At 52.0% G+C, this 27,871-nt stretch overlaps 1 protein-coding gene across 2 annotated transcripts in view; it reads left to right on the plus strand.

Moving 5' to 3' along the window:
- ETS1 (ETS proto-oncogene 1, transcription factor) overlaps nucleotides 1–27,871 on the plus strand; it is a 137,187-nt gene that overhangs the window by 62,499 nt on the left and 46,817 nt on the right. Inside the window, exon 1 of one of the 2 annotated variants that reach the window (XM_004614112.2) lies at nucleotides 10,420–10,924. The exons of the other annotated variant lie outside the window; for it this stretch is intronic. Coding sequence (XP_004614169.1) covers nucleotides 10,843–10,924 — 82 coding nt within the window. The 5' untranslated portion in view covers nucleotides 10,420–10,842. Of the gene's footprint in view, nucleotides 1–10,419; nucleotides 10,925–27,871 lie in introns of those variants that run through there. 2 annotated transcript variants of the gene reach the window in all.

A 27,871-nucleotide genomic window follows, 5' to 3' on the forward strand; every position in this document is an offset into this window, starting at 1 on the left:
TGCTTCCTCGCCCCTACCACACAGGAGTTTTGGGTTTGGCGTCGCTCCTTCTTTCAGAGAGCAAGAAAAGGCTTCATGGTCGAGCAACGCACCAGAGAGGGGACTTGGGGCTGCCCCCCACCGTGACTTCCTCTTCAGAACAGAATTTCTGGGTGACAGGCTCAGCTCTGTGGGGCCCCTCGGGGGCAGAGAACACAGTGCCAGCCACAGCCTCAGTAAAGCTGAGATAGTCCTCCTGAGAGTGTTTCTCAATGTGGACTTCTGCCCACGGGCATCGTGGGTGCTCAGGAAACACGAAAAATGAGCGAGCACTTGACTCTCCAGCCTGGCTCAGAGGGTCTCTGGTTCTGCTTGGGTATTGGCTCAAATTCTCTAGGGTACCATGTGGATCAAAAATGAAAATGTTGAAAATGAGGGTTGGAAGCAAGCCAGGAATGTACCAAGGGTTGACACCTTTATTCCTACAGTTAGTTCAGGCAGGGGCAGGTCAGGCCCGCTCACCCCAGGGAGCTGCTCCACGCTGGGCAGTGCTCTAGGGAAGAGAAACTGAGACCAAATACAGCATGGAGGCATTTGCCTGCATGTGGGAAGCCCAGATTCAACCCCCGGCATCACAGAAAGCTGAGCCCTGAGCCCTGAACACAGCTGGGTGTGGCCTAAAGTAAAAGAAAATACTGAGTGGGACGGTGGCTCAAAGGGCTGGAGCACATGTGGGAGCCCCTGCTTCTATCCCAGTGCCGCATGGCCATTCTCCTGCACCATTCCAAAGAGATTTATTTATTTTTGGCTTTTGGGGTCACAGTCTGTGATGCTCAGGGTTATTGGGCCACACCTGGCAGGGCTCAGGGTGTCATACAGGGTTTCGGAGATTGAACCTGAGTCAGTTTCACCGCAAGGCAAGCACCCTGCCCACTGTGCTATGGCCCTGGCCTCTCAGGGCTGCATCTGGCTCTGCACTCGGGAATTAGTCCTGGTGAGGGTTGGGGGACCATATGCGTTGCCGGGGATTGAACCCAGGTCGACCGCGTGCAAGGCAGACACTCTGCCCGCTATGCTATCGCTCTGGCCTCCCAAAGAGACTTTTTAGGTAAAGGTTTTCAGCGGACCTCAGGGTTACCCCAGAGAAGGTGGTGCCTACCGACTCGTCTTGTGTTCTCATGGGGACACAGTCTGTATTTTTTGCACCAGCTTTATGGATCTAAATCTGGAAGAAGGTCCAAGGAATAAGGTGTGGGTGTCATCCTTGTCACAGATCAGAGGCAGTGATGGGCCTTCACCAACTCATTACTGTCTTGCTTTCTGTGATTTAAGACTCCCATGTCTCCCTTGCAACACTTCCATCTCGTATTAGTACTGATCAGTGATTAAAGCTAATTAAGTGTCTGCCACCATCCAGTTGGCCATCAAGTCAGGTGGTCGCAAAGAGATCCCTGTGAGCTGGGATCCTCCACCTGCCCCTTATCAGCTCCACTCAGCCATGGGCATGCCTACTGCCCAGCAAAAGATTTCCTCCAAAACATTGATATGTCTGGAGTCCTGACCGTTCATTAGAGGAGGTTGTGTGTGTGTGTGTGTGTGAGGAGTGTTGGGATAAGCACCCTAGAAGTCTTGAGTCAGAAGGAGAGACAGATATAGAATGACTGCATTCATTTGTGGTGAATATATATATTTATATACATAAATATATATACAAATTTGTGGTATATATATTTATATATATACACCACAAATGAATGCATATATATATATATATATATATGAAGACTAATATCTAATATCCATGACCAGGGTAAACAGGGGTTAGGAGGACTGGTCAATGGTTGGAACTAACCACAAATGTGCATGGGGCTGAGGGTAGGTAAGATAGAGAAGAGACTGCTATGGCATTAATAGCTGGGAATGATCATGCTGGACAAGATCTGAGGGTTAAAAGTAGGTAAAGGGATATTCTTCACAACCTTTCGGTATCAATATTGCAAACCACAGTGCCCAAAAGGAGAGAGAGAAAGAAATAGAGACAGAGACAGAGACAGAGGGAGAGAAGGAGAGAGAAGAAAAGTGCTTGCCATAGAGGCAGGCAGGGGGTTGGGGGTGGGGATGATGGGAGGGAACCTGGTGACACTGGTGCTGGGAAATGTACACTGGTGGAGGGATGGGTGTTAGAATACTGTATGAAATCCAATCATGAACAGCTTTGTAATGCTCTAAAAAATTAATTTAAGATGTAATGAAAAAAAGCACCCTAGAAGTCTATTATCCCCACAAAGGTGGGCACACTGGGGTTCATTTCCACACCTGTTCCTCTAAAAGAGAATGGATTTAGTGATAGGACACCTGACTTTACAGGCGGCCAGGGAATGAGAGTGGCTTAAAACTCAGAAATGCCTGAAGACGGCATATGAATCTCGGAACTGCATGTTTTGTGGGTGCTCAGACTGACAACCAAACAGCTGGCTTGCCTTGTGGTGAACCAAATGCCTTTCCCCCTCTTCTATTTTAACCAACAACCGTCCCCATATGTACTTGGATGAGAAGTGAAATGGAGATGGCGATCTTTGGCACCATTTCTCTATAGGGGCCAAGAGGCTGGGACAGAGGAAAGCAGAAACACTTTTCATAAAAACTTTCACAGAAAAGAGTCATTTAATTACAGCTTTAGTACTAAACTTCAGGTGACTTTGAGCCTCATGTTGGCCCCAAAATAAAATGAATAAATGAATAATACTACACTGCTCTCTGTGTATGAAAGAGCCCCATTGGGAACTCAGAAAGTCTCTTCATTCACCATCAGTCAGGGAGCTCCTGTTTGAACTGACTCCAGGAGGATGTAGCAATGCTGGCCCCTGGCCACAGTCGCTAGACGGTGTTGGTGGTGAGTGTCTAAATAGACCTGGTGTGCACCAGGCTGAGGAGGGACAAAGGACCACTTGGGAGAGGTATGGGAGAGAAACTCCTTGCATACAACAAACATTCATGCAGGGGCCACGATGACAAAGACCCGTATGCCCGGGTTTATTTTTTCAGCGATCTTCTCTTATGTTGTCTATGACCTCCTGACCTTCCAGAACCTCCCAGATGAATTCCATTCAGGATCCATAGCATCTCTCCAGCATGAAGGACATCAATCCTCCCATGGGTTGGTGCAACTGTTCTTCCATAGCTGTTGACTGTGCACGATGATTAATTTGACACCCAGGAAGTATTGGATTTGTGCTAAGTCTTGCAGATTTTGATGTCGGAATGATTATGGCTCTACCTCTTCATGTACCCTCACCCCAAATTATCTTTCCACCCTTATTCTCACAGGAGGACTTTTCTATTGCCCTTTCCTGCCAGGCTACTTTTTCTCCCAGTACTTGTTGCTTCCCTCACTGGCTTCCAATATTAAGAACAGGATTGGCAGGGACGTTAAGGTTCTTGCCTCACTTGAGGCTGACCTTGGTTCCAATCCCCGGTACCATCTGGTCCCCCTGCACAGAGCCAGTAGCAGCATCCAAACACCACTGGGTGTGGCCCCCAAACCAAAACAAAGACTAAAGGACAAGATGGATGATTTCACCATCTCGTCTCAGTTCCTTCACTGCGTCTAGGGTGGGGAGGGCAAGTCTTGAGGATTCCATAACGAAATCATCTTCATTTGAGATTCAGACCACAATCGCGGGCGCATCTGTTTTGAAGTCTGGCTTTGTCTTTGTAACCCAAGAGAAGAGCTGGGTACAATTGAGGGCAGCTTGAGTCTTACAGCTCAGGAGGCCCCCCTACAGCTGTGGGAGGTGGGTGCCTGGACCCTGCTCTGAGGAGCGCCCAGTTCCTTTTGAGGAGCTTGGTTCCCTGCTGAGACCATGTTAGTGAGAGGTGTTGGTTCTCCTGCCATCTAATCCGATGCCACCAACTCCATCAGAGGCCGATTTAGGAAGACTTAAGTTGCAACCCCGATTGCACCATGCCTACATTTCACAGGGTAGCTGCATACTGTATTGTCCAGGACCGGGAGGGCGCGGCCATCCCGGGAAACACTCTAGGTCTGCAGGAGCAAGCAGATGGAGGGCTCGAAGGACTCCTGAGAGGGGCCTTGATTGGCAGTGCTTGCCTCTGCCGCTGGCTCTGGGCGGGCAGGGTCTGAGTGGCTGCGTGGCGTGAGTACGTGATGTCTAAACTGGTGGATTGGAAACTGCCGCTTGGTCTGCGGAGGAGGCCAATCCGTCCCACATTGTTGGGGCTGCAGATGCAGATGGCTCCTAATTACAGTCGGAAGAAACTGCAGACAGCAGTAGAGCCAGCATGGACCCCCATTTCCCCCTCCAGCCCATCCCAAGAGCTCTCTCACGGAAACAAGGGTGCGGGTCTCTAACAAAGTGCTTACACTCCACCCGGGGCAGGGCAGAGGTTAAAGTTCTAGAAATTGAGTCTGGTCATCTCTCTCATTTCCGGGGACCTTGTTTCGGGGGTCAAGGAAATAAGGGTGCTCAGACATGGACTAAGCTGAACAGCAAGTCCGTGCAGTGGTGTGGCATCTAGCCCCAAGGGGATGGCTTAGTGGAGGACCGACAGGATCCTATTCAGGATTGTGAGCCCCACCAGAATGACCCCTTCTCTCAGACTCATTGTCTTTCTCTGGGAAGCAGGAGGGTTGCACTCAGCCACCTGCGATCACTTCGTTCTCCTTTCCTTCCACAGTTGTTCCTTCCAGTATAGGCTGGAGGTATGCCGAGGCTGCTCTCCACAGCTCACAGTAAAAGGGTCTTCCTTCTGAATGTGAACTCTTCCCTTTCTAAGACCCCCTCGAGCACGGACAAATCAGCCCTGTTCTCTCCTAGGGAGGTCATGCTGGAATCTCTCCAGGAGAGGTCGAAGGTGATTACAGCCTCAACTTCAGCGCCCGCAGATTCACATAGTTCTGAGGGTCCCAGCTTCTCTTCCCGGGGCGGGGGGCGGGGGTAGGGCATGGAGACAGGATGAGGCACGCGCTCCCGAACATTCTGCCTTCTCTGGGATCTAAGGGCAAGAACAAGGATGGCACGTTAGTGGGACACCTTCTTGCCCTGGCTACGGGCGTGATCTCGTTTCAGCCTCCAAACCATCTCCAGAGGCGGCTGTTATTATCTTATTATCGTCTCTACTTGAAACAGGAAGTTGAGCACCTGGTGGGGATGGGAAGAAAATCCTTCGCACAGAGCAGAGTCCACATGGGGAGAAGATAAACGCCCACCCTCCCTCCCCCTAACCTGCCCCAGTCTTCCAGGGCAGAGGGGATAAGTGGGACTGGAGCTGGTGGGCCGAGAGAGCTGAACTTAGAGCCTGAGTCTGCCTGAGCCTACACGCTCACTCCACGTGATAGCTTGAGCTTGTTTGGGGGCCCAGAGGCCTCGGACCCCCGTCTGTGCCAGGCCTCCTTGTCCCAGCTCCTCCCTGCTTCCCAGTTAGGGAACCTCTTCTAATGGCTCATTGTTTATTGTACCCTCTCCCGAGAGCTAATGAGCCTGTACCGCAGCTGAGCAGCAGCCAGAGGTGACTGTTCTTTGCAAGAGCCGTGAGGTTGTGACACTTAGAGGTTAAGTGACTTGGGTGGGGTCACAGGGCCATTGGCAGCCACTGTTCAGGGCTGAACCCCCCGCGTGGGCCTTGAAGGAACCCCTCGGGCTTCCGGGCCTGGGCTGGAATGAAGGGAACTCTTCATCCTCCTCGAGCCCCTCATGGAAGCCCCTCTTGAGAGTGGGTCGGGAGGCAGGGAGGGCGTTTCTCATTGGTGCCCTGGGCCTGTTTCTCCCCCTGCTTGGTTTTCACGGCCTCAACTTACCCAGAGAAACCGCCAGCTCTCCAGAGAAGGCGTGGAGGCGCTTCTGTGTGTGATAGAGGCCTTGGTCTTTTCTCAGAGAAAAACAACCACAAACGCAACTTGGGCAGGTGGGTGTTCACGTAGCAGTTTTTTTTTCTTTTTGTTTTTGTTCTTAATCTTACATTTAAACCAGTAAATCAACATCTGTGAGTCAGAACCTTGTTCTGGAGCCGTTAGCGGTCTGAATGTTTTTACACCTATCTCTAAAAAGCAGGTTGTAGCTCAAAATACAGACATGTTTTTGGGCTTTTAAAAAAAATCTGCACCATTTCCCAGTTCACTTCTGTAAAACTTGTCTTTCCATCCAGAAAATCCTTTTTTCCTCCCTCCCTCCCTCCCTCCCTCCCTCCCTCCCTTCCTTCCTTCCTTCCTTCCTTCCTTCCTTCCTTCCTTCCTTCCTTCCTTCCTTCCTTCCTTCCTTCCTTCCTTCCTTCCTTCCTCCCTCCCTCCCTCCCTCCCTCCCTCCCTCCCTCCCTCCCTCCCTCCCTCTCTCTTTCTTCTTCTCTTTCTGCTACACCTGACAGTGCTCAGGGCTTACTCCTGGCTCTGTGCTTAGGAACCACTATGGGCATTGCAGGAGGGAACACATAAGTGCCATGGATGGAACCCAGATTGGATGCATGCAAGGCAGAGATCCTGCCCCATGTCATATCTCTCCAGCTCCTTGAGACTCTTTTATCAGCTGAAGTTGGCATTGGTGCCGAGAGGGGAGACCCATCAAAGAGAATGTTTCTGTATTCTGCTGATTCCATGTGTTATTTGAGTGAACTCCAGCATCAATGTTTCAATATCGATGTTTTCTCAAGTTCATAAATGTCTAAAACCATACCTCACCCCCCTCCCCTCTCATTCTGACAGCCTTTTTTCTGATCCTTATGGACATGTTATTTGCTCCAGTGGAAGCCTCAGGGGACTGGGGAGATAACTGCACTGGTAGATGCCATTCCCAGGTGTAGAGATTCTGATATCTGTCCCCAAACACTGCCAGGCTTAGCCTGGTGGTCCCCAAGCCCTGGAGCGACCAGTGCTGAGACGCTCAGAACTCAATGCTGAAGGGAAGATGGCTCAAGGGGCTGGTGTGCATACCTTGCATGTAGAGGTCCTGAATTTGATGTCCAGCGTGCCACTGGGCATGGACAATACCACATAGTTGGACCCAAGCACTGCATTGTGGTAAGAGGCCGGGGGTGTCACCGAAGATAGAATTCTTTTTTTTTTTCTCTGACGCTCCTAATCTGCCACACTGCAACACCAATGATAAAGTATTCCCTCGACTGATGTTTCAGGAGCGCCTTTAATATTAAGTGACATTTTGGAATAATTGGGGATGGAAGGTAAGGCTAGATTGGCAGTGGGGAAACTGAGTCAGGAATGAATGTGGGTGAGATGGATGTCTGAAGACGGGACTTTTCTCTACCATGAGGTGATCGGAGTCACCTCAGGGCAGGAAAGCTGATATTTTCAAGTCTCTTTTTAATCCCAGAACCTATCAAACTTACTGACCCTTTGGATCAGAAAGGTTGGGGGCAGAGTAAACATCACTGGGGGGAGGGTTCATCTTTCTTAAGACATTTCTCTCTTAAGCCTCTGCTCAACAATACATGTCAAGCACTGGCCTAGCTATTGTTTTTTTTAGGATATGGTCAGATCAAAATGTCAGCAGAAGTCTGTGACCACATTGAGAAAATGCTGCTGGTGCCTTAAAACAAAAATGGCATCTATCAGAATTGATTTGCTCCCTCACATGTGATGCTTGGTTAAACTAATAATATTCCAAATACGTAAACATAACTTGACCCTAGTAAGGTTCCCGGTTTGCAGGGACATTTGAACCAGATTCGAGTGTAGACAGATCACTTTGGATAATGTCAATTGTCACCATTGGCTTTGTGGAGAGGTGACTGACTTGGAGATCTGTGGTCGCCCCCAGCTATCTCCCCAACCCTTCCTTGAGAGTCCGACATTGTGAACCTCTGTGCTCCAGGATTGGGTTTAAATAACAACCAATGGACAGTGGGGTTGTCCTTGTGGAGAGGTGGAAGGGATCCACATCACTGCTGTGGAAAGTGTTTACACTGGAAGCCAGCGGGCTCTTTTCAAGTCTAATTTGGAGGGCTGGGAGCAGCAGTGTTTAGGCTAGCCTGGGAAGAAAGCTGCAGAACAGACTGGAGGAAAGAGAAAGGACTTGTTCTGAAGAAGCTGTGTTTGAAAATAGAGACTGGCTCACACTTGGAGGAAAAAATACCAGCATTTTCTTAAGACAAACATCAATAGCGCAAAATTCCCCCAAAGCGATGCTTGATTTTTGTTTTCTCACTTTGGATGGCTGATATATTCAGAGTGGGTAAGGCAGGCTTGTTGTAGCTTTTTTTTTATTCCTTTGCTGCTCATTTGCCTGTGTCAATGTACCATTCATTCATCAGCTGTTCCCCCCAGCTTTTCCCAGGCTCAGAAGTGTCTGTTCTTGTCATCTGGAGGCCAACATTGTTTTCTCATACCTTTTAAACACAGCTGGATTGCAAAGCTTTTGTACTTCAAAAAATTTAGGCTTCTCGTGTACAAATATTTTCCTCGGATCAGATCCTTGAATCACTGAAGGGGGGGAGGATGGGGGCGTCAGAAGTTTGAAGCAGGAGTCTGAGATTTAGCATCTGTTTCTACACCCTTCCCTGATTTGTAGTAGCTAACCTACAAGTTCCAAGGGTTTCCAGGAGAATGCAACTGGGACAGAAGGGAAGTGAACAGGTGTGTGGAAACTTAGCTGAGACCTAGGGCTCCAGTTACAGGCCAGGGGAGGGAGGCCAACCTATGCTTAGAAATCAGGAAACAGTTTTAAAAATAGCTTCCTCTGAGGTTGTTCAGAAAGATGTGCACTTAATCTTTTCATCAAAGATAAGGCTCAATCCTGGCTCTTGCTATCCAATTGTATGTGTGTGTGTGTGTGTGTGTGTGTGTGTGTGTGTGTGTGTGGCATTTTTGCTGCTCTTCTGCTTGACTAGTGCATCAGGAATCACTTTGCCCTGTAGCAATAGCCCGTATATCAAACCTGGGATCCAGAGGCTGGAATTCCCAAATTGTGTTGCTCATGGCCTTGGAATGATAGATGCCAAAAATTCACACCTACTTTTTTCTCTTTTGGGGGATGTTGGTGGCAGAAGGACTATCAGTTGTATCTATCACAGTCTGGGAAAAGGTTCTACTTTTTCCAAATTCTGGCGAATGGTGACTTAATCTGAGGAACAGAAAAATTAGAAAAGCAAATAAAGTTTCCACTTAAGAGCTGTAGGTCAACTGGAAGCTTATGGAAGCCCACGAGAAGTACAGTTCTAGGTAAGCGTCCTTTTACTAGGATTCTCGATCGGATTCCCATAACTAGGGTTCTGGATAGGGGTCCCATTACTGGGGTTCTAGATAGGCTCCCATTAATAGGGTTGATGGGGGTCTTGTTCCTAGGGTTCTAATTGGGGGTCCTGTTACTAGGGATCTAGATGGGGGGTCACACTACTAGGGTCACATTACTAGTAACAGGTCTTGATGGAGGTCCTGTGACTAGGGTTCTAGATAAAAGTCCATTATAGGGCTCTTGATGGGGGTCTCTTCTAGGGTTCTCAATGGCAGATTTGTTACTAGGGATCTAGTTGGCGGTCCCATAATTAGGGCTCTAGATGGGGTCCGGTTACTAGGGTTCTTGAGAGGGTTCCCAAACTAGAGTTCTCAAGGAGGGTTCAATTACTAGGGCTCTTGATGGGGGTCTTGTTACTAGGTTTCCAGTTGGGGGTCCCATTACTAGGGATCTAGATGGGGGTCACATTACTAGTGTTGGGGGTTACCATCTAGTGCTGGTCCCAGCTCTCGAATCTCCCCATCATGCAAAGGCGTTTTTCCTTTGTCTTGGGGTGTCCGCTAGCTGCCTCAGGTGTGATCCTATCCGGGGCAGGAAGACCAAGGAAGTCTCTGCTCTGGCAGGCTGCGGCCGGGTGGGCTCTCCCGAGGCTGCCTCTTCAAACACACTCCCATCCTGACTCACGCCAGCAGCCACCCAGCTCTGCGAGGACACAGCTCCGAGCGCCCCGCGCCCGCTCGCACGCACGCCCCTTCGCCACCCGCATGCCTCACGTCCTGTGTGTCAGTCTTTGTGAATGAATGATGGACACGCACTGGGAAAACTATGCCGCTCCCGGAGGCGGGCGGGAGCGGGTGACCAAGCCCGCAAGAATGCGTGGCGAATCGGACGGACTGCCCCCGGACGGGTTCGAGGCAGCCCCGAGCGCCGAGCCAGCCCAGTCCGTGCCGCGCCGGGGGCTGCCGAGCCGCGGACCCCCAAGCTCACACCCCGTTCGCCCGCCGACGGCTCCTCCCTGGCGGCGGCGGCGGCGGCGGCGGCGGCCCCGGCTCCCGGGCCGGCGGGCTCGGGCGGGGCGCGGGCTCGGCCGCCGCGGAGCCCCGCCCCCGCCTTCCTCCGGCTCCGGAGTTCCGTGGTCGATTGGCTGGCTGCCCCGGGTCCCGCCCCGGCCCCGCCCTCGCGGCCACGCCCCCGCTCCCCGCCGGCCAGCCGGGAGGCGGGGGCGCGGGGAAGCGGGGCGCACAGAGCCGGCGGCCCAGCTCGGCGCGGCGAGAAACGCCCTACGGAGGAGGGCAGAGCGCCGGGAGGAGCGAGCGGCCGCGGGAGCCGGCGGACGGCGGAGCGCGCGGGGCGAGGCGCAGGCGAGCCGGGGCGCGCGCACCGTCCCCCCGCAGTGCCAACTTCCCCCGAGAGTGCGGGGCGCGCTCCTGCGGGGCGCGGGGGCAGCGCGGCGCGGTGCCGCGATCTGGGGGGACAAGCAAGTCGGATTCCACCTCTCCTCCTTCTCCACCTCCCCCCACATACCCGTCTCCCCCCTTGCCCACCCCACCCCCTTCCCCAGTGACTAATTCCCAGTATCAACAACAAAAAAAAGAAAAACAGCAAGAATCACAGCAAACTTGCTATCAGCCTGTCGGTGGTCCCCCTCCCTCCTCCTGGCACCATGAAGGCGGCCGTCGATCTGAAACCGACTCTCACCATCATCAAGACAGAAAAAGTCGATCTGGAGCTTTTCCCCTCCCCGGGTGAGTGGTGACGGCTGAGGCCCCCCTCCAACCCCCACCCCCCAGTCTGGGGTCCCCTCCACTTCTGCGCCTCCTTCGCTGGGCTGTTCCAGGCAGCGCGTTTCTGTGCTGAGAGCCGCAGTGGGTGCTGGTGGTGGCAGCTGGAGAGAGGAAGAGGCGAGGAAGGACGGTTGTTGGTGGCCTGCGGACCCGTGCCTGGGTGGGGTGGGGGGTGGTATTTATTTTCACAGCTGTGCTTTTGTGAGTAGTGGCGGGTGGGAGAGTTTCTAGAATGTCAGCACCCCGTTACTGCTTTTTAAAAATTGTATTTTCCCAGCCGAAGGAGTGTCTCTGGCCTTATTTCTTAACGCTAGGCAGGACTGGACACTCAGCCCTGTAGTGCTGGCCCGGCTTCCCTGAGAACTGGTGCTGAAGGGGGTCCCGGGGCAGCAGGATCCCAAAGACTGTGTGGCTGGCAGGACTTCCAGCACATTTCAGAAGGTCTGACCTCCCTTGTCACATGTCCCCTCTCTGTCTCCTGGTTTCTGGATGGAGGGCGGAGGGGAGAACAAGTATGGAAATGACCCTCCCAACTTCGGGAAACATCCCTGTTCACTCACTTGACCTGTCTCTCTCTTAATGTTCCACTCCTGCCCATCCCCACCCCCCAGAGGTGTTTAAAAGAGGGGAGAAACATTCGAATACTCAAGGTGACTTTGGGTCTCTGAAGGTGGTCTCCGGCTCTGAAGGATTTCAGAGGAGAGAGGAAAAGAAATTTCAGTCGGTCTCAGATGCAGGTTTGAGTGCTAAGATGTTCAGCGGTGTGGGGGGACTGTAGGGTTCTTGGAATAAAAGCAATTTGAGAGGGAAAGGTGCCGTCTTTGGGGGCAGGGAGCTGCCTGCCCTTCTTGGAGATGAGTGATCGTGGAGGGAAAGGGCTATGGAAGGATCCAGATAGAGGAGGAGATGCTTTCTGGAACGGAATGAGTTGCTGTAATACTGTAATACTCTACCCGCTGTCTGATTATCAGTGAGTTTTAACGACTGTTCCCTGTGTTAGCACTTCTTTGCTCAGGCCATAATTACTGCCCCCCCCCCCCCCCCACACACACACACACTCTTTCTTGTTCCCTTTAAACTTGCAACACAAGCCAAGCTGATGTTTGGCATGGGGAACTCATTCAGAACCTTTCCTCAAGGAAGGGGTCGGCTTCCCTCCTAAGAGTCTGCCCCAGTAACTAACCGGGACAGAGAACGCTGAGTATGTCCCAAGGCTGACGGTAGTCTGAGGTTTTTCCGGCAGTTAGATGAAAAATCCAGAAGCGATGTGGTTCTGATGGATTGTCTTTGGGGGGTCCAAGGTAGACAGAATGAATTCTGTGAGTGACGGAAGTTTCAGATCATATATGAAAGAAGGGAAAGGACAGTTCCCAGAGAAGATATCAACTCTGTGCTTTCCTTAAGGATAGCTTGTTTATATGTGTGTTTATGGGGCAGAGACAGATCGGCCATCTGGGAAATATCGTGCCGCTGTGTCAGCCCTTGTACCTACAGTGCAGCTCCGGAGCGGGGGACGCAGAGGAACCCCACACCACACATGTTTTAGATCACAGCCAACAGCTGAAGCAAGCTTGGGGAGTAACTTAATATTAACTATTAGAGACTTTTAAAAATCTGGTACTATTGTTTTGCTTATTGAAGGAAATAACCCTGGATAAGTCACTTTTCTGAGTGTTTCCCATCTGTAAAATGGGCAAAAAATGGTCCAGTTGGCCTCATGATAACCAGAACTTTCACGCAACTTCTCTTTTTCGAGAAGAGAAAAAGCTTTGCATGCTCTGATCAGCCTTCCATGCAGGAACATTTCCACGGGTCAGAGAAATTCAGCAGCTTTATGACACTCATTGAGATTTTTTTTTATCTCTTACTTGGAGGAAAATAAACTTGAGAAATGCTATAGAACATAATAACTAAGTGTTAGTTCACTTGGGTGGGAGTGTTTAGCAACATCTATGTGACTCATATGCCCTTGCTTCAGAGGGGGGAAATAGAGGCAGAGAGAAGATAAGTTTCTTATCGTGTCCAGGGATCCTGAGGCTCTAGGGCTGTAGTTCACCACATAATCATCACCACCATTAAATGTACTCCACTAAAAATAATACTGGCACATTTTCCCCAAAATGTTTTCGCTTAATGGTTGTACCCCACATTTTTGTCCTCACCCTCCTAAATTTTTTTTGGCCTAAAATCTGTGGTGATTATGCAAGTAAAATTTGGTAAAACCAATCCTGGCTTCTGGTTGCACAGGGGACGTTGCCTTGAGTAATACTGCAAGTCACCTTGCAGAAGAGGGTAGAGAGTTCGGTTGAGACTGTCTTGCAGGTGCAGAGATGGAAGGAACACAGGCTCCGGTTGCTCAGAGGGGAAGACACTGGCCAGGCGGGGATTTGCTTTGCCCATTAGACCATACAGGACCTGTGTTTAAAGTTTAACTTGTTCCAGCGCCCTGCGTGTCCACATTGTGTGTGTGTGTGTGTGTGTGTGTGTGTGTGTGTGTGTGTGTTTTAGTTGTTGAGTTTCCTATGTGTGGAGATCTCTAGTTTGGGCATTCTGTCTGGTTCAGGTGATTACATCAGACCCTCCCCTCCCCACTTCTCCCGGAGGTGAGAGTCTCCCCTCTGTGGATCACGGAGGGGCTCAAGGGGATGAGTCGGTACCCTTGGGATCTTGGGGTCACAGTCCGACCTGATTTGGAACCTCTGTTCTGGGGCCAGTATCGAGTTAAAGCTCTTGCCTGGCATGCATGTGGCCAACCCCAGTTCAATCCCTGACATTGCATTTGCTCCCCTCCCTTCCTGCCCCCCAGTCATTGCCAGGAGTGCTCCCAAGCACCTCTGGGTATGCCCAACACCCTCCTCCCCGTAAGAATCTGTTTATTTTTCCTCCAGATTAAATATTTAGGAGAGTTTTTAAATTAATGTACAGATCGTGATCACCTTGGCTTTGCACCCCAGAGCAGTTGTGTGTGTGCGTGTGTGTGTGCGTGAATGCGTGTGTGTGTGTGTGTGTGTGTGTGCACGCGCATGGGCATGCATGTGCGTGTGTGCATGCACCCCTGTGTTTTTGCTTGTGATGTGCAGTTGCTGGGCTTCTCTGATCTTATATGGGCGAAAACAAACAAAGCTATTGAATGGCCATGAAGTGGCCTCCTGGTGGGGAGCTTGCTGAGAAGGGGTGGAGGCCCCGTGCCAAAGCAAATACATTCCCAAGCCACTTCATTTTCCCTCCCTTCCCTGCTCCACCTTCCCGGTCGAGGAGCCCGGGGAGGAACAGGAGTTCCAATTCTGGATGTTTGTCCTTTTGCCGGAATGAAAGGTCCGGCCCCCGGGACGCCTCCAGCCCTGGAGGGACCTGCGTCCTCTTCAGGTCAGGGAGACGGTCTGTCACCACTCAGTGGCTTAGTCTCATCATCGATGGGGATAGGAGAAAGGGCAGAGCGGGGTGGACACTCCGTGGCTCGAGCTCTGCCTTCAGACGCCTCAGCCCACACTCCATTAGTGGCCAGAGAGCTCCGAGCGGGGGAGACCCTGGAGCCTGTCTGGGTTGGAGCCCTGGCGCTGTCTGTCCGAGCTGTGCCACCTGGGGTGGCTTCCTTCAGCTCTCTGTGCAACAGGCTCTGAGGACTCCTGGCAGGCCCTGGTTCCACCTAGTTGGGGAATGAACTCTACAAAGGTGTGTCCATTCTTAAAACAGAGCCTGCCCTCCCCCAGCCCCACCAGTTAATTCTAATTAGCAGTGAACTTGAAAATAAGCCCAGGACAGCCCAGCCATCCTCACGGAGTAGTAGTCTCCAGGGGCCCTGGGAATATGTGATCAGGGCCACAGCCGTGCTGGACACGGACTTTGTGTCTCCTACTTGCAAGAAGAGAAGAGGAACTTTCCAGGGGGCTTTTTTTTTTTTTTTTATAAAAATACAAAACAAAACAAGAAAACCTGCTTCACTGCGATCTCAAGCCCAGGAAGCACCATTTGAGGCTCCGGGGAGCAAGTGTAATGAGGCATGTCTCTTGGAGCATGGTAGGGCGTCTCCTGGTCCCCACTGCCACAGTTCAAGACGCAAGATGGGGGGATGAAGGCAGACCACCAAGATAGGGTCAGGGGCCAGTTATGGGCTTGATGGGAAAGTTGAGGCTTCCAGTTAAGCCGAGTTGAGAAACGCATGGTGCCCAGTTATTATAAAGTAGCTTACATTTTATTTATTTATTTGGTCGGCAGAGCTTGCATTCCTGGCATTTTTGGTTGGTTTGTATTGCAGGGTTTTTCTTTTTCTTTTTTTGAGGGGGACTAGGGGGAGGCCTGTGTGACTTTTTTTTTTCTCTCTCTTAAAGAGACCAGACCACCCTGGAGGAGAGCCCCCCCACACTCCCCCCCCCCTCGCTCAGAGGCAAATCAGCCTGTGGTCAACCGCCCAGGACCCGGCTTGCTCTGGGCTCCATCAGACTCTCCGTAAAACCCAATGCTGGGTAAAATAGGTCAGGATTTTTTAGGAAAGCAAGACTCCCTATTCCAGAGAGCACAGACAGCGCCCTGAGGACTGCAGTGTAATTACAGTCCCTCCGGGATGCAGAGCAAGCCAGGGTCAGGGTGGCGTTCAGCTTGTGCTGGAGGTAGGGTTTGGCCGCTGCGTGAGGGACAGGCCGTTTCAGAAGCCTGCGCTGAGCCTCCTCCGTTATGTGCTGGGACTTTTGTACCAACTAGCACTTGGATGCCTCCCGCGGCCTTAGGCCGGGTGTGGGATGGAGGTTGTCTTCATCTCGCTGGCAGTGGAGGGGATGAATTGATACTTGCAGAGGTGCATCCTTGGGCTAAGGCCAGGCAAACTGTCCCCGACGTGAAAGCCCCATGCGTGTCTCCCTGGGCAGGCATGCTGGAGGCTGGAGAGGCGAAGGAGGCAGGGAGTGGCGTGCTGTGGGGTCGGGAGAAGTGAGGGTCTTCCTGAGGTGAACGGCGCTGTCCCCTGGCCCGGCCCTGGGCCTGAGACGCCAGGCATTTTGCTTCGGGAAGATTCCAGCAGATTCCGGCTAGGCTGGCCTCTGGTCACCAGGCAAAACACCCGGGTGCTTGTTTTTCCAGATGAACTTGACTCTCCCCTGTGAGAAGGAGAGTCTGCTCCCTGTTTCCCTCCTCCCTGGAGCCTCCCGATTTGGCCCGTTTTTAGCCGCCTTTTCACGGACACAGTCCGAGTGAGGGGAGGCAGAGATGGGCAGTCTTTCCTTTCTGCAGGAAGGAAGGAAGGTTGGGCCACACCCAGCCGTGCTCAGAACTCACTCCCAGCCCCGTGCTCAGGGATTCCTCCTGGCAGGACGGACGGGGGAGTCATACACGGTGCTGGGGATCACAGCAGGGCTGGCTTGCGCAAGGCAGGCGAGCGCCTTAACCCCTGCACGATCCTTGACGCCTCCATCAGTGCTTTCTTAGTGCTGTTTAATTTCCTGGCTCCCAAAGAAACAGTGGGCACCAGCGTTTACTGTCCGCTGTCGCCAGCCCAACACCCACAGCCCAGTAAGATTCAGTGTTTTCGAGTCTGTTTACTGGGTCAGGGCTCGTTGTAGTTGTTTTGCCTTGAGGAGGGCAGGGAAGCACTGAAATTCTCTGTGCAGAGTTGCTAGCCCTCTGCAGCCCCCGTGCGGGATGCACAGATTCCCCAGCTCCTGACCTCTGGGCAAGGTAGGGGCTCCTCTAGCATCGCCTCCCGGGGTGCGTCTTCTCCACGTGATTAACATTGCGACCCACACAAGTCATCAGCCCCCACTGGCCGCGAGCGGTCCCTGGCTGTTCCACATGGAAGAGGGGGATTGCTTACAGCTGTTGGGTGTTTTGTAACTGGGGGAGGACAACGTCAAGGCCTCGGCCAGATCTCTGGCTCTCGCTCTGTGCTCCTGACGCCCTTAAAAAAAATTTTTTTTTTTTACTTTTACTGCTTTCCCTTGCGTGGCAGGTATCTTGTGCAAAGCGTCTGTGATGTTTTTCAAAATTGCAGCATGAGGCTCTTTCTCACCACTCGGGTTGTTTCTTTTAATTTTGCAGCCCAGGGCCTCTTTGTGCACCGTTTTGCTCCTCCTTACACAGTTTAAAGTCTCGGGGAGAGGGGAGAGGCTAGAGGGGAGAGGCGAGAGGGGAGAGGGGAGGAGGTCACAGCTCCCTGGCAGAGAGCCAGGTTTATGCGCACACACTCCAAACAATCTGTTCAAGCCCTAAATATTTTTTTCTTTGACCAACTTTATCTCATTTCCCAGGTGCTGGTTAGTTTCTGGTGCCGGGGTCTAGGCGAGTGAGCAGATGCTTCCATCATGGCTTCCCTTGGCCCCATCCACTTTCCTTCATTGTGCTCTTCTGCAGTGTTTTGTTCTGTCTCGGAGAACTGAAAACTAACTACTGCACCAGATGATGCTTTAACTAAAAACCGAAGGAGTACTGGGAAATTATAAGACTCGTGGCTTTCAGACCTGGATGGTGTGGATAGCAAGGGAGATCAAATCATTGATACCCAAATTGGGATACTTTTGAGAGTATAATGACACAATTTTATTACTCTTTATACCAGAGAGTTTGGCCCCATCCGGGACTTTTTCCAACAAAAGACCACCCCTGGCAGATACTGACTTTGCTGGATGCTATTCTTCATAGTCTCGACTCTCAATGGAGTAACCGTCTTTCAAAGTAAGCGAACAGGCCCAGGCACCGAGGTTGAAGCCATTTAAGTACAAATGTGGTTTCCCCACCAACCATGAGTTATATTCTTAAATTCATTTCTGACGCATAATGTAATATTTCTCAGCGCCTGAGAAACTACTAAAAATCAACCTCAAACAAATTCAGTTTAAGCCCTTGAAACCTCTTGGTAGCTTTGGGGTGCTGGCGAGGCCGTTGATTTCTGCTTTGCAAGGTTCTGGGGTGCAGCCGTAACCTCTGCTTGGCCACTGCGTGTGAATAGGAGTCTCTGGGGGGGGGAATGGTGTTGGCTCATGGTGGAGGCAGGGAAGAGTTTTGTTGGTTTGTTTTTATGTCTCATGTTATCTGAGAGAAGAAATTTGTTGGTATCAAAGTGGTCCAAAACAAAACAACAAACCAAAATTAAAAAAAAACAACAACAGCTTTTGTATCATTAAAATGGGTGAAAACAGGAACAAAAGTAACTAATTAGCAGGGCCTTTGTTCTTTTGGAGGGAAGAAGGGTTGGGAGGGGGTTTTCAACTTAACATCCCCTGCCTGGAGCTAAGAAAGAACAGACTGAAGATGGACCTGGGGGGGTGGGGATTGGGGGGTGGGGGGGAGAAGAAATCAAAGAACTGAGGGAATAATGAGGAATGAGTCAGAGGGACTGAAACCGTACAAGTGATAGAAGTGATATTGCGTGTAGACTTCTGGGGAAAAGCCCTTCCAAGGACCAATCCTCTCGCTGGGGTGGGAATTCCGGTCTTAGGTGGCTGGGTGGGAATCTTGGGTCTGTTCCCATTCTTTGTGTGCTGTGGTGTCTAAATACTTTCAGTCCCAGAGGAGCGTGTGGCTGGTGAGGAAACCTCACCCCACCCCCCCCAATCGCAGGTGTTTCCCTGGCTCCGGGTGTAAGAGGACCCTGGTTTGAATTTACGGACAAACGTGTGCATCCGCCACTCTGGGTCATTTCTGGGCCTCTGGGGTCTGTCCACCCTTCCAGCAGTGTTAGACCAGACTAGTTTCCTGGGCCAGTTTGGGGGAGAACAGGGATTTCTGAACAGGGAAAGAATTCATGATTTCATGGCTGGCCAAAAGTGTGGGGAGCATGTGGACAATTTGGAGTGAAAGAAAGTGAACCTAAACTGGGAGAAACAGACCTTGATTTTGGAGGAGGAGGCGTGGACCCTGGCCGAGGGGCAGCGTTTAGTAAGAAGGGAGGTTTGAGGACAGCACCGAGGTATTGAGTAGGTTTCTGAAGTGACTGTTTCGGGGGCTGGGGAGGGAGCTTCGCCTCCCACTCACCCTGTTGTTAAAACCTCTCTATCAGTTTGATCAGAACAAGCGTTAAACCTCAAAGAAGATGACACATTCGATCAGGTACATATTTGCAAGGTACAAATGGAAAATAAAGAATCTAGGTCAGACAAGGGGATCCTTAACTGTTTTGAGTGTTAATGGATACGCTGCGGTTTGGATAATATTTAGGAACCCCTGTCAGGTAATCAGCCTGCTCAGTTAAGGGTGTTAAGCAATTTTATTTTTTTAAGTTTTAGGTAGGGGGAAATTTATAGTCATTTATATTTAAAATCAGACTGTGCTCTTGAGTTTGACTTTCAGTAGCCTTTAGAAAATCCATCGCTGGTGGACGGTTTCTGTGTGATTCCTTGCATCCTTCCTTCCATCCTTGCACTCCTTCCATACTTCTCGGATTTGTACCTTTTTCCTGTCAGTTTGATATTCTTGGTGTAGCTAGTCCTGCTCTTGAAATGCTGATGAAATATATGGCATATAAAGAGGGTTCATGAACCTCAGGGTAAGTGCTCAGCAGATCAGGAAAAACATTGTGTGCGGTGAAAAGAACAGGATACTTGGGGGCGACCTTCCCTGGCCGGGGAATTTAGGAGGCTTGGAGTCCAGCCGAGATATTGGCTGTGTGACTTAGGGTAGGTTCTCTCCCTTTTGTGGACTTCCTGGTCTTCACCAGATTCTCTGCCGAGGATGACCTGGAGGGTTTCTTCTAACACCAACCCCCTCCTCCATGCCTTGTCACCTCTGAGACACTTCAGGCTTGGTGAGAGAGAGTAGGGAGCATCACTGGAACTCGGAGCAGAGAGAATGGTGTTCCCCCACTCTGCCGCCTTCAGCTCATGCCCGAGTAGTCGCCTGGAACCTCTGCAGAACTTAGGCAAAAGGAAATGGGGAGAACTGGGGCCCGAGTGCCTTGGGGTCAGAGCCCCAAGGCCCAGCGTCTCGGGGTGAGCCTGGCTCTGGAGTCACACCTGCCTTCTACCCGCCTCTCCTCCCGGCCCACCCCCCCGACCCAAGCAGCTTCCCTTTTCTCTAAACCTTGGCTGCAGATGCAGCAGAAAAGGACCTGGTGTTGGGGGGAAGGATGGGAGGAAGAGAGGGAGGCTGGGGGTGCGGGAGGCGAGGCTGGCTGCCCAGCTGCGTCCTCAGGGATGAGCCTGCGGTCTGAAGCCCCGAGTTCGAGTCAGGGGCACCTGCCCTTCTCAGGATAGGCAGGCTGCTCAGCGCCTGACCCCTGGGACGTGGCCAGGGGCAGCGATCCAGCCAGATTTGGGGGCTGCAGTCAACCTTGCTGATGGAGCAGGGGGCAAGCAAGCTGCCACCTGCTTTGATCTCTGCACCCCCACTATTCAGGAAGTTGCCAGTATGTGTTTGGGGTGTGGCGAGCACTGGCTGTCCTGGAGGAGGACACGCTCTTGTCTCTTTGTCTGCACACTCTCACCACCTGCACTTTAGAGTCTTTTGTTTTGGTGGTGCTGGGGATCAAACCCACGGCTTTGCTTGTGCAGAGCAAATGCTCTCTTGCTGAGCCACACCCTTGGGCCCAGTGAATTCTGTTCTCGATGCTATTTCTACTGTAGGTGAAAAGGTCTTCACAGTTACCCTTTTCTTTGGGAAGTAGGACCTGAAGTTCAGCATGCCGATTTGGGGGTTGGGGGGAACACAGGGAAAAATGCCCCTGATAATTGAGTTTATCTATCTGTGCACACCAGAGTGCCTCATCTCTACTCCTCTGGACTGTTTGGTTTCTGATAGGTTGCTAATTTATTCATTTTCTAAGAGCCGATTTATTTAACTCTGGTCCCCAGTAGCTCAGGGATTAGTTTCATTTCACAGATGTAGAACGAGAAGGGCCAGGTAGGCCAAGTAATGACGTGCCCAAGGTCACACAGCTGCCATCTTCAGAGTCAGCGCCCGCAGTTAACAAACACTCAGGCTCTGAGCCTGCACAATTCTCAGAAATACAGGGCTGCTTGTTGAGGTGGCGGGAGTGCAGCGGGCTGCCTGCGTCTCATTGCTCACCAAGTTCACTTGACTCCTGGTTATGATCCTGAGGCGTTTCACAGCCTGAGAGGTCACTCTGCCACTTTCGGGCCTCAAGGCGATCCTTTGAGTCGAACACATTTTTGCAAAAGAAGAAACTGCCCAGCAGCCATGCTAAGGGGATTTTCCTAAGGGTGAGTAGGAGGCAGAATTCACACATGGAGCCTTAGTACTCTCAGGTCCTTAACATTTGCTTTCTGCCTCACACATTAAAAAAAAAATTATACATACACATACATATATAAAATTTAAAGAAATATATGTTCTGGGGACAATACGTGGTGACTGAGGGGGCATCGCATGTGGTGTTGGGAATCACACATGCCAGGCACTCCTGCCTCAGCCACATGCCTAGGCCCTTAAATATTTCTTTGATCTGCTGAATGCATGGCGCAGACACTTGGATAATAGCGGCAATGACAAGGATGATAGCAGCCAGCATGAGCTCGTCATCAGAAGTAGCCACTAAGGCACTCTCCCTTCCCTCCTTAATTCATGGTCAGTCACTCCAGGAAGTTGGCTAAGCATTGCTTATTGAGTGGGTACTGTGAGCACTGCCGTGCAAAGCCCGCTTTGGTGCCAAGCCAGTGGCCAAGTGTTTAGTAACGAGTAGGTTAGTCCTCTCTCCAGAAGTCAGTTACCTCACAGGCTACCAGACAAAGAGGCAGTTTCTCTATGGGGTCGGTTGGCCTTGGATTTTGAGGGGCCAGAGAGATAGTACAGTGGGGAGGGCACTTGCCTTGCACGCAGCCGACCCGGGTTCTATCCCCAGCATCCCATACAGTACCACGAGCCCACCACGAGTGATTCTTGAGTGTGGAGCCAGGACCTTTGCTCACTGCCAAAAAAAAAAAAAAAAAAAAAAAGAAAGAATTCGGAAGCGAATTTCTGACTGACATCTGTTTTTCTGTGTTCCAGTACATGGCATGTTCCTTTGGTCTTCCCTGTCTCAGTTTACCCCCTTAGCGAGTGAGGTCCATTTTAGTGGCTAGCAGGAACTTTAGGGATCTGGAGAGTGCTTCAGGGAAGGAAAACAAAAACCAGAAAAAAGCCTTTGACTCCCACACGGTGGGCAAATGGGCAGGGATTGTGCTGAAGTGTCACCCCCGAGTGGCAGCCATCTCCGTGAGGAAGTCACTTTTCTGGTTCATCCCCATTGGGGTAGGGGCCGTTGCTGTAGCCACACACACTGGTGCTCAGCACAGTGCGATGAGAGGGTCCTGCTCAGGTCCTGTGTGTCCCTAGCCATCAGGCAGGTCCCCTCCTTCTCCCTCTCTCTGTTTGCTCACTTGTCCCAAGGCCAAATTACCAAGAAGTGTCCCCTGGCATGCTGCTGTGCGCCCAGGGGTATAAAATCCCAAGTGGCCGGCCGTGTCTTGGGTGCTGACTCTGAGGGATGAGGAGGTGACAAAGGGAAGTAGAGTTACCTGGTGACAGCCACCATAGCGATCCTAGGTTTGAGGGGGGCGTTTTGTTTGTTTGGGGATCACACCCAGAGGTGCTCGAGGGACCGACCACATGGAGTGCTGGGGATTGAAGCTGGGTTGGCTGCATGCAAGGCAAGCGCCCTCTCAGCCGTACCATCTCTCCTGCCCTCTCCCCTCCCCCCCATAAGGGGGGGCATTTAAAAAAAAAATCTGGTCATGAACTTGCCTTCTTGCTGGGAAAAATTTCATCTTGGAAAGTGGGTCTGAGTGTCTGTGTAGAGCAGGGTTTGGGTTCAGGACTTTGGCTTCATGCTTTCCACTTGGGACTAGATCTGAGATGTCTTCAGCCTGGCCACCTTTCCGTGGTTCTGCAGAAAGGCTGCTGACACCCTGGGCAGCCGCCCACTCCCCAGCTGCCTGTGTGATCTCATCTCCCGGTGGGAGACTCGTCTGTTCCGAGCCCCTTGTGTGTGACCCATCGGCAGACGGCAGTGTGTGCAGGGGTGTGGAATGAGGGCCCTCCTTAGACAGTGGTCTGGGCGGCCAGGGCATCCCTCCGCCGGCGGGAGACAGGATGTGCCATGGTGACCACTAGCTTGTGTCTGCTTTCCCGGGGTAAGGGGCAGGAAACGTCCTCCATTCTCAGATCAGGGGTCTCTCTGTCCACCCTCTGAAACCAAGTGCCCCTGCAGGCCGCCGGGTGCCTGTGAGGGCGCCCAGACACATGGGTTTCCGTTTGGAGAAGTGAAAGAAGTGAAACTAACATGGTAGTGGCTGGCGCGGCCTCCTTTCCCCTTTTCCTCCTCCCGCCACCCAGCACGGTAGCTTGGCAGAGAGAATCTCCTCCTGCACACAGCCCGTGGGAGTTGTGTTTCTAACTTGTGTTTCTAGCTTCATCTGGAAGTAAATGGCTAGAACTCAGCAAAGGTTCAAATAATTCGCCCAAGTCCATCGAGCTTTCAAGTGGTAGATTTGAACTTCGATCTTCCTAATTATAAAGTCTGACCGACTTAGAATCTGTGTGCAGAGAAAATGTGCCAACATTCTCAGCAGAGGCTTTGCTTCTCAGAACATCCTTTTTAATTATTTTTAATTTTTTTTTTTGTGATGCTGTTAAAAGGCTTCTCATTATTACCTCGGGTAAGGGAGGGAAACTGTCATTTTAAAGTACCTACCGCTGGGATATGCGGTAGAGGAGGAGCCATAAAAATAGAGTCACATCATTTCCACGGTGCATTTGCAGGTTCAGAATAGATAGAAAGGTCTCTGCTGGCCACACCGGCACATGGAATGCTTTGGCCCCATTTTCTGGATTGAGAAATCAAGGAGTGAAGTCAGAGAATTCCCCGGGGAGAGGCTTCTCAGAGCCATAAGTCTCGGCCTCCAGGCCACTTGATGCAATAGAAATGCTTGTAGAAAAATAAACACACGTGGGATGAATCAGCCGCTCCGGGCTGCACCTGGTGCTCACCTCTGCTTCCTTCGGAGACTGCAAAAGGAAGAAAAGGCCTTCTGGGTTTGGGGGTTTCCTCTGTCAAGGAAAAAAGCTGGCGGTGTTCTCTGTCCCCTCTCAGCCTCTCCTGGGAGGTGGGTGTTGAGGGGAGAGACGGGAATTCTAGGTTGGCTGCAGGGCATCTCCCGGTGCTCGGGGAGGAGGGCTGCAACTTGGTTCCCCGTGTCCTGCCACTGGCCTTGAGGGGCTCTGCTTGGGGGTGTTGCTGAGGGGGATGCTCGCTGAGCTGCTGCGGGCTCTGGGCGCCCATGCCCCAACTGCCCTGGTGTTTATTTATTTATATATATTTTTGTTTTTTAATTGAATCACCGGGAGATACAGTTACAAAGCTTTCGTAATTGACTATCAGTCACACAATGATCGAACACCCACCCCGCCACCAGTATGCGTTTTCCACCACCAATGTTCCAGCATCCCTCCCGCCATCCCCACCGCATCCCACCCCCCGCCTCTGCACTGCCCTGGCTTTTAAAAATTAATTTTTATATATATATATATTTTAATCATATGAGATACACAGTTGCTAAGCTGTTCATGATTGGGTTTCAGTCATACAGTGCTCCAACACCCCTCCCTTCTCCAGTGCACATTTCCCACCACTGATACCGATGTCCTCAGTTTCCCTCCTGCCACTCTCCCCCCTGCCCTCACTGCCTGCCTCTATGGCAGACACTCAAACACATTCTCTCTCTCTGTCTCTCTCTCTGTCTCTCTCTCTCTCTCTCTCTCTCTTTCTGGTTCTCTCTGTCTCTGTCTCTGTCTCTCTCTCTCTCTCTCTCTCTCTCCTTTTAGGCAATACTATTTGGTTTGCAACACTGTTACTGACAGGTTATCATGTACATCCCCTTATCTCCTTTCAGCACTCAATTCTTGTCCAGAATCATCACTTCCAGCTGTCACGGTCATAGTGTCCCTTCCGTGTCCTGACTGCCCTCACCCCCACCACCACTCGAGGCAGGCATCCAACTGAGGGCCAGTCCTACTGTCCTTGGGTCTTACTTAGTCTCCTGCTTTTTACTAGTCTCCTGCTTTTCCAGTTTTGTGAGCAAACACCTTCAGCATCACGGGAGCACTCCACGCCTTCCCCTCAGAGCTTCCATAAGTGAGTGCCAGCCCCGTGCTTGTTCTGGTCCAGGCTCTCGGGATCCCTGTGCAGGGGGGCGGGTGCGTGATGCTAACTGTGTCAGGAGGCTCTGCCCAGGCTGTGCATTTCGTACTGTCATCACACAAGACAGACAAGCTCGCTTTGGCCCGTTGAGTAGGTGACATCAGAGCTGTTTCTGCATGTTTGGAAATCATAGGGTTTAGGATTCACATCAGCCTGCTCCTGGCTTCTCGGATCACTCACCTTTCCCTGGTGATTTGGTTGGCGGTACAGGTGGCTCAGACCGCAGGGCCTCTGGGCGTCGGGAGGAATAGAGCCCTGGGTTTGGACCAGACTGTCTGCTCACCCGCTTGTCCTGAGGCCAGTGGCTGGACCCTGCCACGTCTCGGTTTCCTGTCCTTGCATCGGGGGTCAGGGGAGACCGTTTCCTGGGCTGTTGGAAGTGCGGGAGAGAATTCCTGTGGACAGACCCTCCCCGGGCCCGACCCCCCGGTGCTGTGCAGATGCACATTGCTGACGGTGCTGTTAGAGCCTTGGTGGTTGTTGAAACTGTGGTTACAGTTAACCTGGTTACAGAAAATTTTCCACTTGACACCCCGAGAAGCGCCGTCTCTGTGGCCAGTGAGATTCTTCCTCCCTCGCACGCATTCTTGCCAAGCTCGACTTAGGGCTGGGGTTACCTTCCCAGCATGGAAATGGGACTCTCAGCCTGGCCTGGCGCAGTCACAGGGCCGTCTCGTGGAACTGTCCTTACCAGGAGTGTTTGCGTTGCTGCAGCACCGCCTCGGGGTCCCTTTAGTGCTGGGTCTTGAGCTGGGCAGTGGAGACTGAGGAGGAAGACCCTGGTGCCTATTGAGGCAGCTTGCAGGACACGGCCTGACCCCTTTGTTCTCACAGCATCCATGCCCCTTAAAGGTCAACGCAAAATTCGCAACCTCTGAACAGTGATAACCAGGGATGATTTTTGTTGTTGTTGTTGTTGTTCTGGGGCCACACTTGGCTGTATTCAGGGTTTGCTCCTGGTTCTGAGCTCTGGGATCATCCTGGGTTGTGTGCATGCAAGACAACCTCTGTGCTACCTCTCTACCTCACGATTCTTCTTCTTTTCTCTTGTTGTTAATTTACTGTTGCTTATTATTTTCTTTTTTAAAAAAATGGAGGGTCCTTTGGGCCTCACCCAGTGTGCTCAGGTGTTATTCCTGACTCTGCACTCATGAATTACTCTTGGGGGACCATATGGGGTGCCAGGCAAATGCCGTACCCACTGTACTATCTCTCTGGCCCCTCCTGTCTTTTCCCTCCCCCCTCCCTTCTATGCTCCATTGATATAGAAGATGTGCTGGGCCCCTCTGTTCCCTGGCAAATGCCCTTATATCTCAATTTTAGCAGACTGCCTATCTCCCCAGAGCTATTACCACTAGAGACAGCTCGAGGAACCCCGGGCCGAGGGATGCTTGGTGCCGGCCCTCAGTGGCCGTGGTCGATTTGTAACCAGACTCCGGCACCTAGGAAAAGGGCTCCTGTATCTTTAAACAGCTGTGCGCCTGTGTGTGTAAAGACACTTGCTAATCCAGTGACTAATTCAGTCTATCCTGACGGCTGCCAAGCAGGGCTGGATCCCGACCCGGGCTGTGTGCAAGGCCCCGAGAATGAGCTCTCGCAGCCGGCCTGCCCCACTGCCGGCTCTGGCACGGCCCAGACTCTGCCTGCGTGTGTGAACTCCCAGCGCCAGGGCCTGTGCCTGCCTGCTCCAGCCCCGTCCTGCCCTCTGACTGCCTGCCCCGCTCTCTCCTCCACGCGCCCCCCTCTCTGCTTTGGGTCAGTTTATTTACTCATCCAAGGGTGGAGCCTTACTCAAATCTGAGTCAGGGCTGCTGCTCTGGGACATTCCAGGGGACCAAACTCATGATCCCCCCCCCCCCCCACCACCTTGGAAGAGAATTTTCCAAAGAGATCCCGTTCGGGCACGGGTCTGGGCTGCCTCCGAGAGTGGGGCGCGTAAGCTCGCCGGGACAGAGGCCCTGTCCACGCACTGCCCTTTCGTGGTCTCCCACCGAAGCTTGGGGAGAAGCCTCTGGAAAGAGTGGGTCCTCGTGGAGCTGCTGTCTCACGTGGAGAGAGCAGAACACGCAGACGTGTCTGGAGGGCGAGTCAGACGGTCTCGTGGGGCGTCTCTGGGGCTGGGCTCTGAGGCTTTCTCTGCGTCTCCCTCTCTGGCATCAGACGAGTGAGCCCAGCGGTGGGGCCAGAAGGCCCTGCTCGCTGGCCACTCTCCCAGAGGCATCTCCCTCCTCGTGTCCCTGCGTCCCCATCTCTCTATGTCAGTCCCTTCTGTGGGCAGTCTTGCTTTCTTGGGACCCGGCCACCCCACTTGGCCTCTGTGGCCACTCCTTTTGTCTTTGTCATTAGCTTTTCTCGTGCTGAGTGTGTGTGTGTGGGTGTGCGTGTGTGTGTGTGTGTTTGCCTGTACAAACACGCAAACAGCCAGGGGGATTCCAAGTGCGTCTTCCAAGCTTTCTGGTCACCCACATCTCGTGCCCTGGGCCCTACGGCCACGTGTGATCCACAGACTCTAGTTGGGAATGGTTTCCTTGCGGACGTATGTAATTCATGTCACATTAAACTCATGTGCTTTGATCAGGTTCACAGGGGTCTCAGAGCGCCTGGGGCGCCCACTCCTGGCTGCACTTGGGTTCAGCGCCTGGATTGCAGTGGTGGGGGCGGGGCTATGCAGTGCCTACCCAGGGGATCTAACTCAAGCTTCACACATGTTAGGCCTGCGCCCTGCTCAGGGCTGACCCCTGACTCGAGCTGTCTTCCAAGCCCTAAAATTTGCTTTTTTGTTTGTTTGTTTG

The sequence above is a fragment of the Sorex araneus genome, chromosome 3 (assembly GCF_027595985.1).
Source record: "Sorex araneus isolate mSorAra2 chromosome 3, mSorAra2.pri, whole genome shotgun sequence".
NCBI classification, from domain to species: domain Eukaryota; kingdom Metazoa; phylum Chordata; class Mammalia; order Eulipotyphla; family Soricidae; genus Sorex; species Sorex araneus.